Below are 11,448 nucleotides of genomic sequence, written 5' to 3'. Positions count from 1 at the left end.
ACCATCCAAGTCCCACCAAGACCACCTTGTCAAACCGGCGTTGCTCTTGAGCCCTCGAATATCTTATCGAGCAATGCTATTTATCTACTCGGCTCATGGATGAGACTTTCGACTCGAAATGGCTGTTGCACGACCGGTGAGATTTCTCGGAGTAGGATGCGTGGTCCTCGCCTTCTTCCTCATTTTCCAGTACTTGCGACCAACATCCACCATATTGCCGCCCCATGTCGTTGTTGGCAATGGAGAAAAGATTGATTCCATGGAGCGAGACCCGCTCTTAGATCGTACGTTGGATCTCGGACTGTTCGAATGGTGCGGCTGCTAACCCAGTCTCCGATACTACAGCTATCGGCGAACCTGAAGGTCTGCTATGGCGACACACAGACCACGACTATAAACCCGACACCGTTAATTCCGCCCGTATCAATGCCACCCTCCTCTCCCTCGTCCGTAACGAAGAACTTGACGACCTCCTCCCCACCATGAAGCAACTAGAAGCTACGTGGAACCACAAATTTAACTACCCGTGGACATTTTTTAACGATGTGCCTTTTACCGATGCTTTTAAGAAGGCAACACAAGAAGTCACCAAAGCAAAATGTGAATACCATCTCATCCCCTCAGAGCACTGGGACATGCCGTCGTGGGTTAGTCAGGAACTATATGATGAATCCGCCAGGATCCTGAAAGAAAACAATGTTCAATACGCAGGCAAGGTTAGCTATCACAAGATGTGCCGATGGAATAGTGGCATGTTCTACCGCCATCCGGCTCTCCAGCATATGAAATACTACTGGCGGGTGGAACCAAAAGTCAAGTTCTTCTGTGACGTGGACTACGACGTTTTCCGGTACATGCAGGACCAGAACAAAACCTACGGGTTTAACATCAATTTATTCGATTCACCTGAATCGATCCCTTCCCTATGGCCAGAGACGATTAAATTCTTGGCCGCTCACCCAGAATACCTCCACAAGAATAATGCCATGGCCTGGTTGGTGGATAACCAGCGACGACCAGATAACAATATCAAGGCGCATGGTTATAGTACGTGCCATTTCTGGTCAAACTTCGAGATAGCCGACCTGTCCTTCTGGCGTGGTCAAGCATACGAGGACTATTTCACGCATCTTGATCGAACGGGTGGATTCTTCTATGAACGCTGGGGTGATGCTCCTGTTCACAGCATTGCTCTGGGTCTATTTGAAGATGCGAGCAAGATCCACTGGTAAGATTCGTCCCAGCGGCTTACGCGGTGTGTGGTATTGACCAACAATAGGTTTAAAGACATCGGATACAACCATATTCCGTTCTATAACTGCCCGAATTCCCCAAAGTGCAAAGGGTGTGATCCCGGGCAATTTTATGGCGGAGAGCCGTGGCTGCAACGAGAAGACTGTCGGCCTCTTTGGTTCAAGTACGTGGGAACTGGTTGAGGAAAGTCAAGTTCTTGAACAATTTGACTGCCTCAAACATGGTGACAGGTCATTGATGAGATCAAGTTACCCATGCAGGCACCTTCGGGAGGGTCTTGTACATCTATGTGAGCGTAGAGATGTGCATCTTGCACAAAGAGCTGGATGGCCAAAGTGATTTCCTAGATTCTCCTTGGGAAACTCCGCACCTGTACGCGCATATGGCTATTATCTACCGAGATCGGACACCCTGAACACACTCGGGGGATGGAAATTGGAGAAACTGGAAGGCGTTCGGGATTTTCTGCGTCTTTCTCCGTCTATCCAAATTCTTGTGACTCCTCAACCTTCATACACCTCGTGGTAGAAGCGAAGGTCAAGCTCCAAGTCACCCCTCGTAGGCCGATGCCTCATCGCCACGAGTCACGAATCCTAGGATTCGAGTTTGTCAGCCACTTTAGTAAACGACCGTCAATAGTAGTGAATGGCTGACAAAGGACAGTTAACGGACGTGATGACACTAGTCGCCTATGGAGGCTTGGCGCAGCGCTAAGCTATCTTAGAGTAAAGTTTACTGGTAGATTACTTTGATATACAGCAGCTATCTTCAAAAGTCACATGACTAAATTTGAGTCGATCCTAAACCTTTAGCTTCTAGCCATAAATGAGCAGTCACTGTCATTTTAGCATATATACGAGTAACTGTCTCCTTGGCGCCTGAATAAATGACAGACATGTCACGTTCTGGCTGTTGCACAAATCCTGGTCACGACTCACCACTTCTCGCAGTCGTCCAGCTACGAGTCCGAGTAAGGTGCCAATTTCAAGGCCAAGTCCTTATAAGCACCGTGGCGTATAAGCTTGGGGGCAGCCACCATGCAAGCCTTTGGCCCCCGACCTCCCCCCCCCCCAACAAAGAGCCCATCCCTTCGTGGGGACGATCCACTTCTCCAATGATTTTCATCCTAGACCCATGTTTGAAATCCATCCAGAGCGTTGTTCCCACCAATCTCGAGGCAACGCGGATTCTCAAAGACCAAGTATCGACATCATAGCCTTTACATCGGTCTACTGACTGAATCATTCACACCTTCCCCTGGCTTTTCTGGCCTCAGCTTCTCCAACCATTTGCGGTTTTTGACGTCGCTTAACCACGATCACCGCTCAATTGCCGGTCCGACCTTCGTCTTCGAGAACAAACACTATGAACTACGGCGAAGGGGATTACCGTATTCCTACACTATCTCGTGGGGTTGAGGACTTCCAGGGTCCCCTTATCCATCCAACTGTTCTCATGACCTGCGGGGAAGCTCTTGGAAGGGCTGATGCGCTGATGGAATCCATGGGTTACAGTGGGTGTGAAGTACTCGACTAACGCAAATCTCGGTCTAATGTCCCACGAGGCGGTCGCGCGGTCCCATGGATGAAGTACTCTCGCATAAAGCGGTCACTCCCCCCTCCCTTCGACCCTCCCTCACGTTCGTGCCGTGTCAGTTGTATCCAGGTTCAAGCTGTGAGATTCTCTTCCAGTCCTGGCTGCATTTCAACACTATGGAGTCGAAATCCAATCCTGAGAAGCCCATAGAGGGCTCGTCTCCTGATGCTATTGATTCTTCTTCCAGCTCTCGAAATGGTGCCTCTACCGATGATAAACCCACCGTGCTGACCACAGAGAACGTCGAAAAGTCCCACAATGATCTCAATCATGGCTACGATCCCAGACTTGCCCCAACATATACCGAGGCTGAAGAGGATGCTGTCATTCGCAAACTTGACTGGCATCTCTTGCCCCTCATCTTTGTCCTCTACAGCCTTTCGGTGCTGGATAGATCCAATCTGGGAAATGCCAGAATTTCAGGCATGGAGAACGATATTGATCTTTCTGGAACCCGCTACGATTGGCTGGGCACCACTTTTTACATTGCCTGTATGTATTCCAGACACTGTATGGGCGGAGTTGATAACCCTTGTACCCGCAGACATTCTATCCCAATGGACCCAGATTGGTTGGAAAGCTTTCAAGCCCCATCGGTGGGTAGCCGTCGTTGTTTTCCTCTGGGGATTCGCCTCGAGCATTCAAGCGGCCTGCCACAGTTGGGCCGGCATCATGGTGTGTCGAGTCTTTCTCGCCATTTTCGAAGCTGCTTATGGACCTGGCGTACCTCTGTACTTATCCTTCTTCTACCCTCGAGAAAAGCTCGGCTTGCGAACAGGCATATTCTTGTCTGGCTCGGCCGCAGCGAATGCTTATGGCGGTGCCCTAGCATATGGTATCTCTCAAGCTCGAGGAAGTATCGGTCCATGGAAGATACTGTTCATCGTGGAGGGAATCCCCACATGTATCCTTGCCATGGTGGCATGGTTCTTTCTTCCAGACGATCCACAGAGTGCCCGTTTTTTGAGCGAGCGAGAACGTGAGATCGCAGTCGATTTGTCTCTGCGCCAACCTGGTGACAGGACAGGGAACAAAGGGATCCAATGGAAGCAAGTCATTGGCGGGCTCAAAGACTACCGATGTGAGTATTTGAACCAGCATTGCCAGTTGTCGGCTTTACTGATCCCCCTCTCCAGCATATTTGCCGCCTATCATGTACTTTGGCTGCAATGTTTGTTTCGCATCACTCCCATTGTTCGTACCGACCATCATATCTGAGATGGGTGCCTTCACCACGATTCAATCCAACGGGCTCTCAGCCCCGCCATACGTCCTTTGCTTCATTGCGATCGTTACTGTTGCGTTTCTGTCTGACCGCTTCAGAATGCGCGGCCCGTTCTTAGCCGGAGCCGCTTTGATAGCCGCTGTGGGCTACATCATCCTGGCTACCACCTCAGGTGTTGCACCGAGGTATTTTGGTCTTTTCCTCGCGTCGCTGATCTTCGTTTCTGTGTCTCAATGCCTTACATGGGTCGGCAATACGCATGCCACAGACAGCAAGCGCGCGGCAGGTCTAGCATTACTCGCCACCGGTGGACAATGCGGACCGATCCTGGGCACCAGAATCTTCCCCAAGTCCGACAAGCCATATTACCGCAAGGGAATGTGGATCTCGTGCGGCGCTTGTCTGCTCGTCGTGGCTGCAGCGTGCATCCAGATGGTGATTTTGCATCGCGACAATATCAAGAGAGATAAGAAGTACGGAAGCAATAGAGAGACTGTTCACCTCGAGAAGCCAACTGAGTGGGGCGATGATAAGCAGTTCCGATATGTAATTTGAGTGGAATGCCTGGAAGGAGCGCGGAGAAATGAGATACATCTGCCGATGTCGCAGGAATGTCTGCTTTCCTTGACTGTGAGGTGTTGAGCCGTCGATGGGGAAAGGAGGCAGTGAAATTATCTTGAGATGTAGAATGAGAGCCATCTAGAAGGACGAAATCTGTTATGCTAGTGAGAATCAAACATTGTACCAGCACTTATCAAGGTATACAGTGTCTAAAAATGGTGACTCCGGAACATTTATCAAAGATTAACTTATCTAGGTCATGATGGCGGTAGAATATGGGATGTGGTCTCTATGCCTAGACTTAAAGTCGCATGTGATTCCATTCAAATACGTAGGACATACTCAATGAAAAATGAACCCGGAACTCGATCTCAATTTTAGCTGAAAACCAGGATCTCACGAGACATTTAAGGGCAGTCAGACTAAGTGTTCGCAGATTTGAGCAAGGGCCTTCCATTCGGCCGGAGTGGTGGGCAAATGAAAAGGCAATCAAGTGTCGAATGGAAGTGAGTTTTGACTGATCCATGGTCTGGACTTTGGAGATGAGTTACTGGCCATCGGTTGTCATGACGGAACAAGATACGAATTGAGCCCGCTTGGAGTCTGTTTATTTGATTGTATTTGGCTTGTACCTAATCGTTGCTATCATAACTCATCATCTTCACTGGCAGTCTCCTCGTCATCCGGAAGTGTGGCATGTTCAGCGGACTTGGAGACACGTTCCTTCTCTGCTGCCGCTCTGTCGACTGGAGGATTCTTCTTCTGGAAGGGTAGTTCTCGAGGAGGTGGTAATGGACTGGACGCGTCTTTCTTGCCGTCCTTATCCATGGAACGCGTCTTTGAAGGATCTGGTGAAGGAGGGACATCAAGGTTACCCTCTTCCTCCGTACCAATATCCGTAGATGAGGTTTCTGATCCGCGAGAGACCGGTGAATCAGGGGGACCGTCTTTCCGAGAGGCATTGTCGACATCCATGGTTTCGAAGTCATCGCTTTCACTATCTTCTTGTTCAGGGACATTTTCAGCTCGACGCTTGGCACTACGGCGTGTGCGAGGTTTGTCATCTGTCTCAATCACAGACTCGAGCTCCTTCAGTTTCTTCTGGTCAACTTGGGCAGTTTGTAGGACTCTCTGCATGTTCCGTATTTTCAGCTTCTTCTCATTGAGCAGGGTGCTGAACTTAGAGAGTAGCTTTTGTTCATGTTCAACCTTGGCTTCGACTAGTTCAGACAACTGTTTTTGTAGACGTGCTTCTGTTTCTTGTTCGGCTTTAACCTTCTCCTTCTGGGATGCAACTTCTTCCTCCAGCTGGTCCCGCCGCTCGATGGCTTGCAGTGTCCACCCAAAGAGGTCTACATCATCAGTGTCTTGAGTCTCAGGTAGGTCAATAACTCCAAGCCGCTGGATGATTCCCTCAATATTGTTACGGAATGCAATCGATAGTGTGTGGTTGTTCTTCTTGCCAGCAATGGAGCAGGCTACATCAAGGTTCTTCTTCTGTGTAGCACCAATGGAGGATTGTCTGGAGATCAGAGTATGTGAAAGGATGACGCTCCACTCATCATCGGAACCTTCATAATTCTTTGCCTGCAACTTCTTGAGGCTCCGTTGCCGCACTGCAGTTAAATAAGCGATTGAGCATAGGCCGCCTCGGCCTCGTAACCCTCACCTTTACCAATGAATGCGGCATCGCCATCTGTGGCAAGCAGGTCAAGATCAAGATCATGCCCGTTTTCCTTTCGTGAGACTTTCACCAGGATTGGCGTCTTGTCCGAGTCGTCTTTGGACAGACGGATCACCCAACTGGTAGCCATGAGAGACTTAGCCGCGATTGTGACATTGCCTTGCGCGTCAAATCTAGCATCAACGGCAACCACCAACGCGAGGCTGAAAAAGCACGCATGCAGGTTGACTAGTGGGTGTCATATTCGTAGTAGTAAATAGTACTAAGTGGAAAAGCCGCTGTCCGGGTTCTTGTAGTACCAAGTGATGGCCCAAGCACCTGTACAGCCCGCACCCGGCGTTGGCCAGCAAAGCTGGGAAGGCACCAGCGCTTGCAGCGCCAAGGAAATCCTTCGGCACGCGTCGCGGCGAGCCAATCACACCCCGTAGCCTCGTTTTGGCGTGATTTTATGCCAGTGGCTGGCAAGTGCGTAAGCTTCTCTTCTCACCCAAACTCCGTCGCACCTGCCATCCTGCTGTATCCGCACCAAACTTGAACTCCACTCCAGAAGGTACTCTGACCTCCGACCACCAACCTCCTACGAGACCGCCAGTCCGACCTGCGAAACGACGAAAATTTACAGTTGATTCTCTCCATCGTCCTATCCTACTCTCCCTCATCCCACCGTTCGATATCGATCGAATACCTCCGAACGGTGGTACTTCCCCAAGAGGGGACGGGACCGCCAAAACACAACAACCAAGATCAGCCACCTTGCAGACGACATTTTCACGACCTTACGCCATTTTACGATTTCAACCGACTCGTCTCCTAATGCCTTACACTTATCAATGCTGACTCGTTAATCTGTGCAACATTCAAAGTACCATACTCCTTCATTAATCACTCTCCCACCCTTTTTCAGGAACCATGGAGCCTCTTACGCTCAAAGCCCGAACGCCCATTGGGAGCCCGGAAGTCGAGAATTGGGACGATGATGATTTTGAAAACTTCGATGATGTTCATTTCCGCACTGCTTCAACCGCTACTTCAATCATTTCACACCCCCAAACCAACCACAGAGATTCCGCTTCTTCGCGCATGTCCGTGCGATCTGAGTCTAATAATGGAGATGAGAACTGGGACGTGCTAGTCGATGAACAAGCTTCAATAAAGGATACGATAGCACTGGCAAAGAGCAAGGGCATACCTTTACCCAGCAACGTGCCTCGATCTGCCCTAGAAGGTGGCACGATTCGACGGCTGAAGGGCAAAGAGATCAAGAAGGCGATTGCTGATGATTGGTCCGAAGACTTGGACCTTCCTGGCAGCGATGTTCCTCTGAAACTCGCAAAGCACGATGATCGCGATCTTTCGGAGAATCTGCGTCAAATCAGTGCAGCTTTCCGTACATCTCCCAAAACTCCTGAAACGAGCAAAGATTTTTTTGACAAGACTATCCGATCACCGAAGTCAAGGATAGCCCCCACGCCAATTACACTCGATGCCTTTCGCGACACCGAAGAGGACGCCGATTTTGCTGACGTTCCAACGATAAGGGTGGCTAAACACCGATCACCACAAAAACCATTACTATTTGAGCAGCCTCCCACACCCCTGAAGCCGCAGATGGAAAGCATTGAAGAAGACCTAGAAATCCCATCTGATGGCCACTTGAGATTATCGACCAGGAAGCCTCAACCACAAACCCCGCAGCAAGGTGAAGATTACGACATCGAGTGGGCGGAAGGCAGCTTGGGCACAAGAAATGGTGGCAGAAGAGGTGGCCGATCAGCTCGTAGCTCATCCGCTTCCGCTCTGAGCCCTAGCGTCTCAAGTGCCTTTACTGCCGAGAGTGAAGATGAGGGCTTAGATGGCCTTGTCCTTCCAGACGGCCCCATTAGCTTTGAAGCCAAACTTAAACAACGCCAGCTAGAACAGACAACAGATAACAACAACGTACCTGAGGGAAAAGCCGGCCTCAAAAGGACGTCTGGAAAGGACGACTTCTTTTCTGGTCTAGAAATTGGTGATGGGGAGGTCTTTGACTCAGCCAAATTAACCTTAAATCGCAACGTGAAGCACAAAAGCACGCGGACTGCAAGTCCATCCAGGAGAACCGCCACAACACTCAACTTTACCAGTACAAAGACAGGAGGCACTATATCCCGATTGCCTCGATTCCAACCAACACACGACCGACTTGAGCGCCCTCGCTCCCATCTCGAACCTGTCTCGGAAACAGGCGCCGCAATTTCCACCTATCAACGACCAAGCTCGCGAATTGCAAGTCACTCAGGACAAGTCGGTGCTACAGCCAAAGTCACTGCTACAGCTACATCTATCCCTGCGCCAGCAACACCCTCTACACCCTCGACACCCTCTACACCAAGCAGCCGGCTTCTCCGAGGTGCTGAATCTCGCCCCGATCTTCGGTATGAGCAGCCAACTACTACAAATGCACAGCTGCTACGTGCAAAGCGATCAATGCCTGCGATGCGCGGCGTCAACTCACCTACCAAAGCCTCTCCATATGTGAGACCCCCCTCAAGACAGGACCTTGGGAGTCGCCTCAACCTTTCATCGCGGCCTAAGACACCCACTGACCGTCTTGATACTCGCTCTGGAGATCCCAAAAAGGCGAGCGTTCCATTCATACCGGCCGGAGCATCAGTTGCCCAGTCTCACAACATCAATCTCAGGAACACAACTTCACGCCACCATCGCGGTCAAGGATCTGATGGATCAGGGGATAGCATGTCTGCTGCACAGCGATCTTTGTCTCGTCTTGCGGGACTTGGCAGACCAGAAACTCCCCGTGGTCGCAGTAACCTCACCCCTATTGAATTAGCTGCTCAAGCAAAGAAAACCATCACGAAGCCCACAAAGCGGCGCAACTATGGTGACGGATCCGAACTCGAGATCTTCGATGATCTCCCAACATCTGCCAGTATCGAGTCTAAATTCACCAAACAACCAGTAGGCCGCGGCGCGCCTCGTAGCTTGAGGAGTAAGCTCGGACTATCTCACCTAAATCCTTCTACATCATCTCTAGCCAGCACCCGTCGTGGTAGCGACACTCCCGTTCCTGGGACCCCTTTGACTCCCCATCGAAACGACTTCCCTACAACAGCACTCAACACAACCAACGTTCCCCGATTTGCGCGCGACACTGCTGCATCTCGGAACGCTCGAGAACAGCGTCAGATTTCAACGAGCTTCCAGAACATTCGGGGTGAACCACTGCAGCCAATTTCTACGAATTGGAAACCTTTTGCTGCTACACGACTTAATCAGCAAGGCAGCTTGCGAAAGAAGAAGAGCGACAAATCTCAGCAGAAACCTCAACTCATCAAAGGCATGGGTAGTGACCTAAACAGCGCAAAGACTGTAAATGGAATGCAGTATAACCCATTGCTATTTCGGTGGGAGGGAAATGAAAACGCTCTAGCTCCTTTCGACGTGCCAGACTTTCATCCAAGAGGTGGTAGTCCTTCCGGTCAAGGTCAGGGAAGTCCTGGAACTAAAGCTAACATGGCTTTGATATCGAATGTTGGCTCTATCACCGGAGTTCAAGTTGTTGGTGGTATGGTCTTCGATCCCTCACAGATGCGCTGGTTGAAGATCGCAGAGGATGGAACGGGAAGCACTACAGGTATTCGAGGCGAGAATGTTCAAGTGGAAGATGAAGAAGACGTCTTTGCAGGTCTTGAGGACTTGAGGGAGGAGGACGAGACACGAAGCCGAAGCGGCACGCTACAAAACCTCGTGAGTGCCAGTCAGTCTCGTGAATCACTCGGAGACGCAGATGGTGGACACAGTAGTGGAGAGGATTGGGGAGTGGCCGAAGAGTTTGACGTAGGACCGGAGTTTGTTCGAAGACAGCGGAGTGAGGAAGAGAGGTGGCGTCGAAAAGTTGAGAAATGGCTCAGAACAGGCACCGATGCCGAGGATGACGAGAATGCCGACGGTACACAAGGCTGGAGATGGGCAATTCGAGACCTTGTGATGGCTGGACTTTAGGCTGAACAACAGTCTCGCTTGAATTTCGTATATCCAAAGGCGACAGATCCACACTTGACACGACACGACATGAAAGGTTGGATCGGAAAGAAAGCAACGGTAGCACAGGACTTTCCTCATGATTCGGCTTTTACTCGCGAGCGATTGTCAAAAATCATGAAGATGATATGAGACCTGGGAGCCCGCAACTACTCATGTCACGAAGCTTACGACTGCAATCATGAAAAGGTTGGCACCGGCGTACGGGCATCATAACTTCAACTTCTTGACTTCTCTGATGTACGCTTTCGTCCTACCATGAACTTGGCTTGGGCATAGGACTGGAAGTCATTACTCTTCTTTGAACAAGATCGTTCAGCCCTTACAATCAAATACGTAAAAGCAGTGGGCCAGACGTGTATGAGCGTGAAGACTGGGTCTTTTAGTGGTTGTAGTATTGTGAACCAGCACCAGTATACAAGTGCACGGCTGACTGGGAGCGTCAGTACCTTGACGTGCGTGGAAGTGAGGACCTCTTTGTATCATCCCGGGGGGGCATAGTGCTGCGATATTCGATCAGAGAAAGGTAGATTGATTTCCTAGGTAAGGTGATATTCGAGGTACCAGCTCTTGAAGGTGGCGTAGGTGTGCAGCGAAGTTGCGACGCTAGAGTTAAAGCCTCGTTCTGTCCTCCGTATTTGTGCTCATACAGAGTTGCGGAGCACAGTACGGAGTACAAGCGAGTATAACGAGGGTGCGAGGATTGCCCGGTCGTGGTGTTTGATATTCACAGTTAGGGAAGTCGAATCACACAACACGAGGCGATCCGGCAGCTACCATAGTTTGTGGTGCTTGGCGCTGCTCCGATTGTAAGCACGGCGATCACGTAAGGATTTACAATGTCAATGCCAGGCCGGCGTCTCAAGAATGTAGGTGGCGAGACAGGATACCTTGGCAGTCAACAGTCAACAGTGACGCTGATGGACATTGGGCACCGCACGCCAGCAAGATCATCTAGCAAGTAGGAATGGTGAACAAAGGACTGTGTTTTCTGTTTCCTTGGACTTGGCTGTGCTGAAACGGAATCTAAACCTAAGCATCCCGGGGGCTCAATGGCTTCAGCTTCAGCCTCAGCCTGATCCAGTAA

General features: G+C 50.4%; 4 protein-coding genes across 4 annotated transcripts; 3 read left to right on the top strand and 1 right to left on the bottom strand.

The window, feature by feature from the left end:
• Nucleotides 1–118: 118 nt before the first annotated feature.
• On the top strand, nucleotides 119–1,436 carry A1O9_09050 (mannosyltransferase; the record flags this gene model as incomplete). Its single annotated transcript, XM_013401744.1, has 3 exons — nucleotides 119–284; nucleotides 346–1,228; nucleotides 1,280–1,436. 3 exons carry the CDS (start codon nucleotides 119–121, stop codon nucleotides 1,434–1,436), a joined length of 1,206 nt encoding a protein of 401 aa, XP_013257198.1.
• A 1,530-nt stretch (nucleotides 1,437–2,966) lies between these two features.
• Nucleotides 2,967–4,630, top strand: A1O9_09049 (uncharacterized protein; the record flags this gene model as incomplete). Its single annotated transcript, XM_013401743.1, has 3 exons — nucleotides 2,967–3,342; nucleotides 3,395–3,931; nucleotides 3,987–4,630. 3 exons carry the CDS (start codon nucleotides 2,967–2,969, stop codon nucleotides 4,628–4,630), a joined length of 1,557 nt encoding a protein of 518 aa, XP_013257197.1.
• Nucleotides 4,631–5,281: 651 nt separating this feature from the next.
• On the bottom strand, nucleotides 5,282–6,450 carry A1O9_09048 (uncharacterized protein; the record flags this gene model as incomplete). Its single annotated transcript, XM_013401742.1, has 2 exons — nucleotides 5,282–6,252; nucleotides 6,306–6,450. The coding sequence occupies 2 exons, from the start codon at nucleotides 6,448–6,450 to the stop codon at nucleotides 5,282–5,284; spliced, it is 1,116 nt and encodes a 371-aa protein (XP_013257196.1).
• Nucleotides 6,451–7,229: 779 nt separating this feature from the next.
• Nucleotides 7,230–10,322, top strand: A1O9_09047 (uncharacterized protein; the record flags this gene model as incomplete). The annotated part of the gene is made up of 1 exon (XM_013401741.1): nucleotides 7,230–10,322. The coding sequence occupies one exon, from the start codon at nucleotides 7,230–7,232 to the stop codon at nucleotides 10,320–10,322; it is 3,093 nt and encodes a 1,030-aa protein (XP_013257195.1).
• Nucleotides 10,323–11,448: the final 1,126 nt, after the last annotated feature.

Source organism: Exophiala aquamarina, assembly GCF_000709125.1.
Source record: "Exophiala aquamarina CBS 119918 chromosome Unknown aczIA-supercont1.9, whole genome shotgun sequence".
Lineage (NCBI taxonomy): Eukaryota > Fungi > Ascomycota > Eurotiomycetes > Chaetothyriales > Herpotrichiellaceae > Exophiala > Exophiala aquamarina.
The sequence above is the reverse complement of the archived record's forward strand: the minus strand, read 5'-3'. Positions and strand labels throughout refer to the sequence as shown.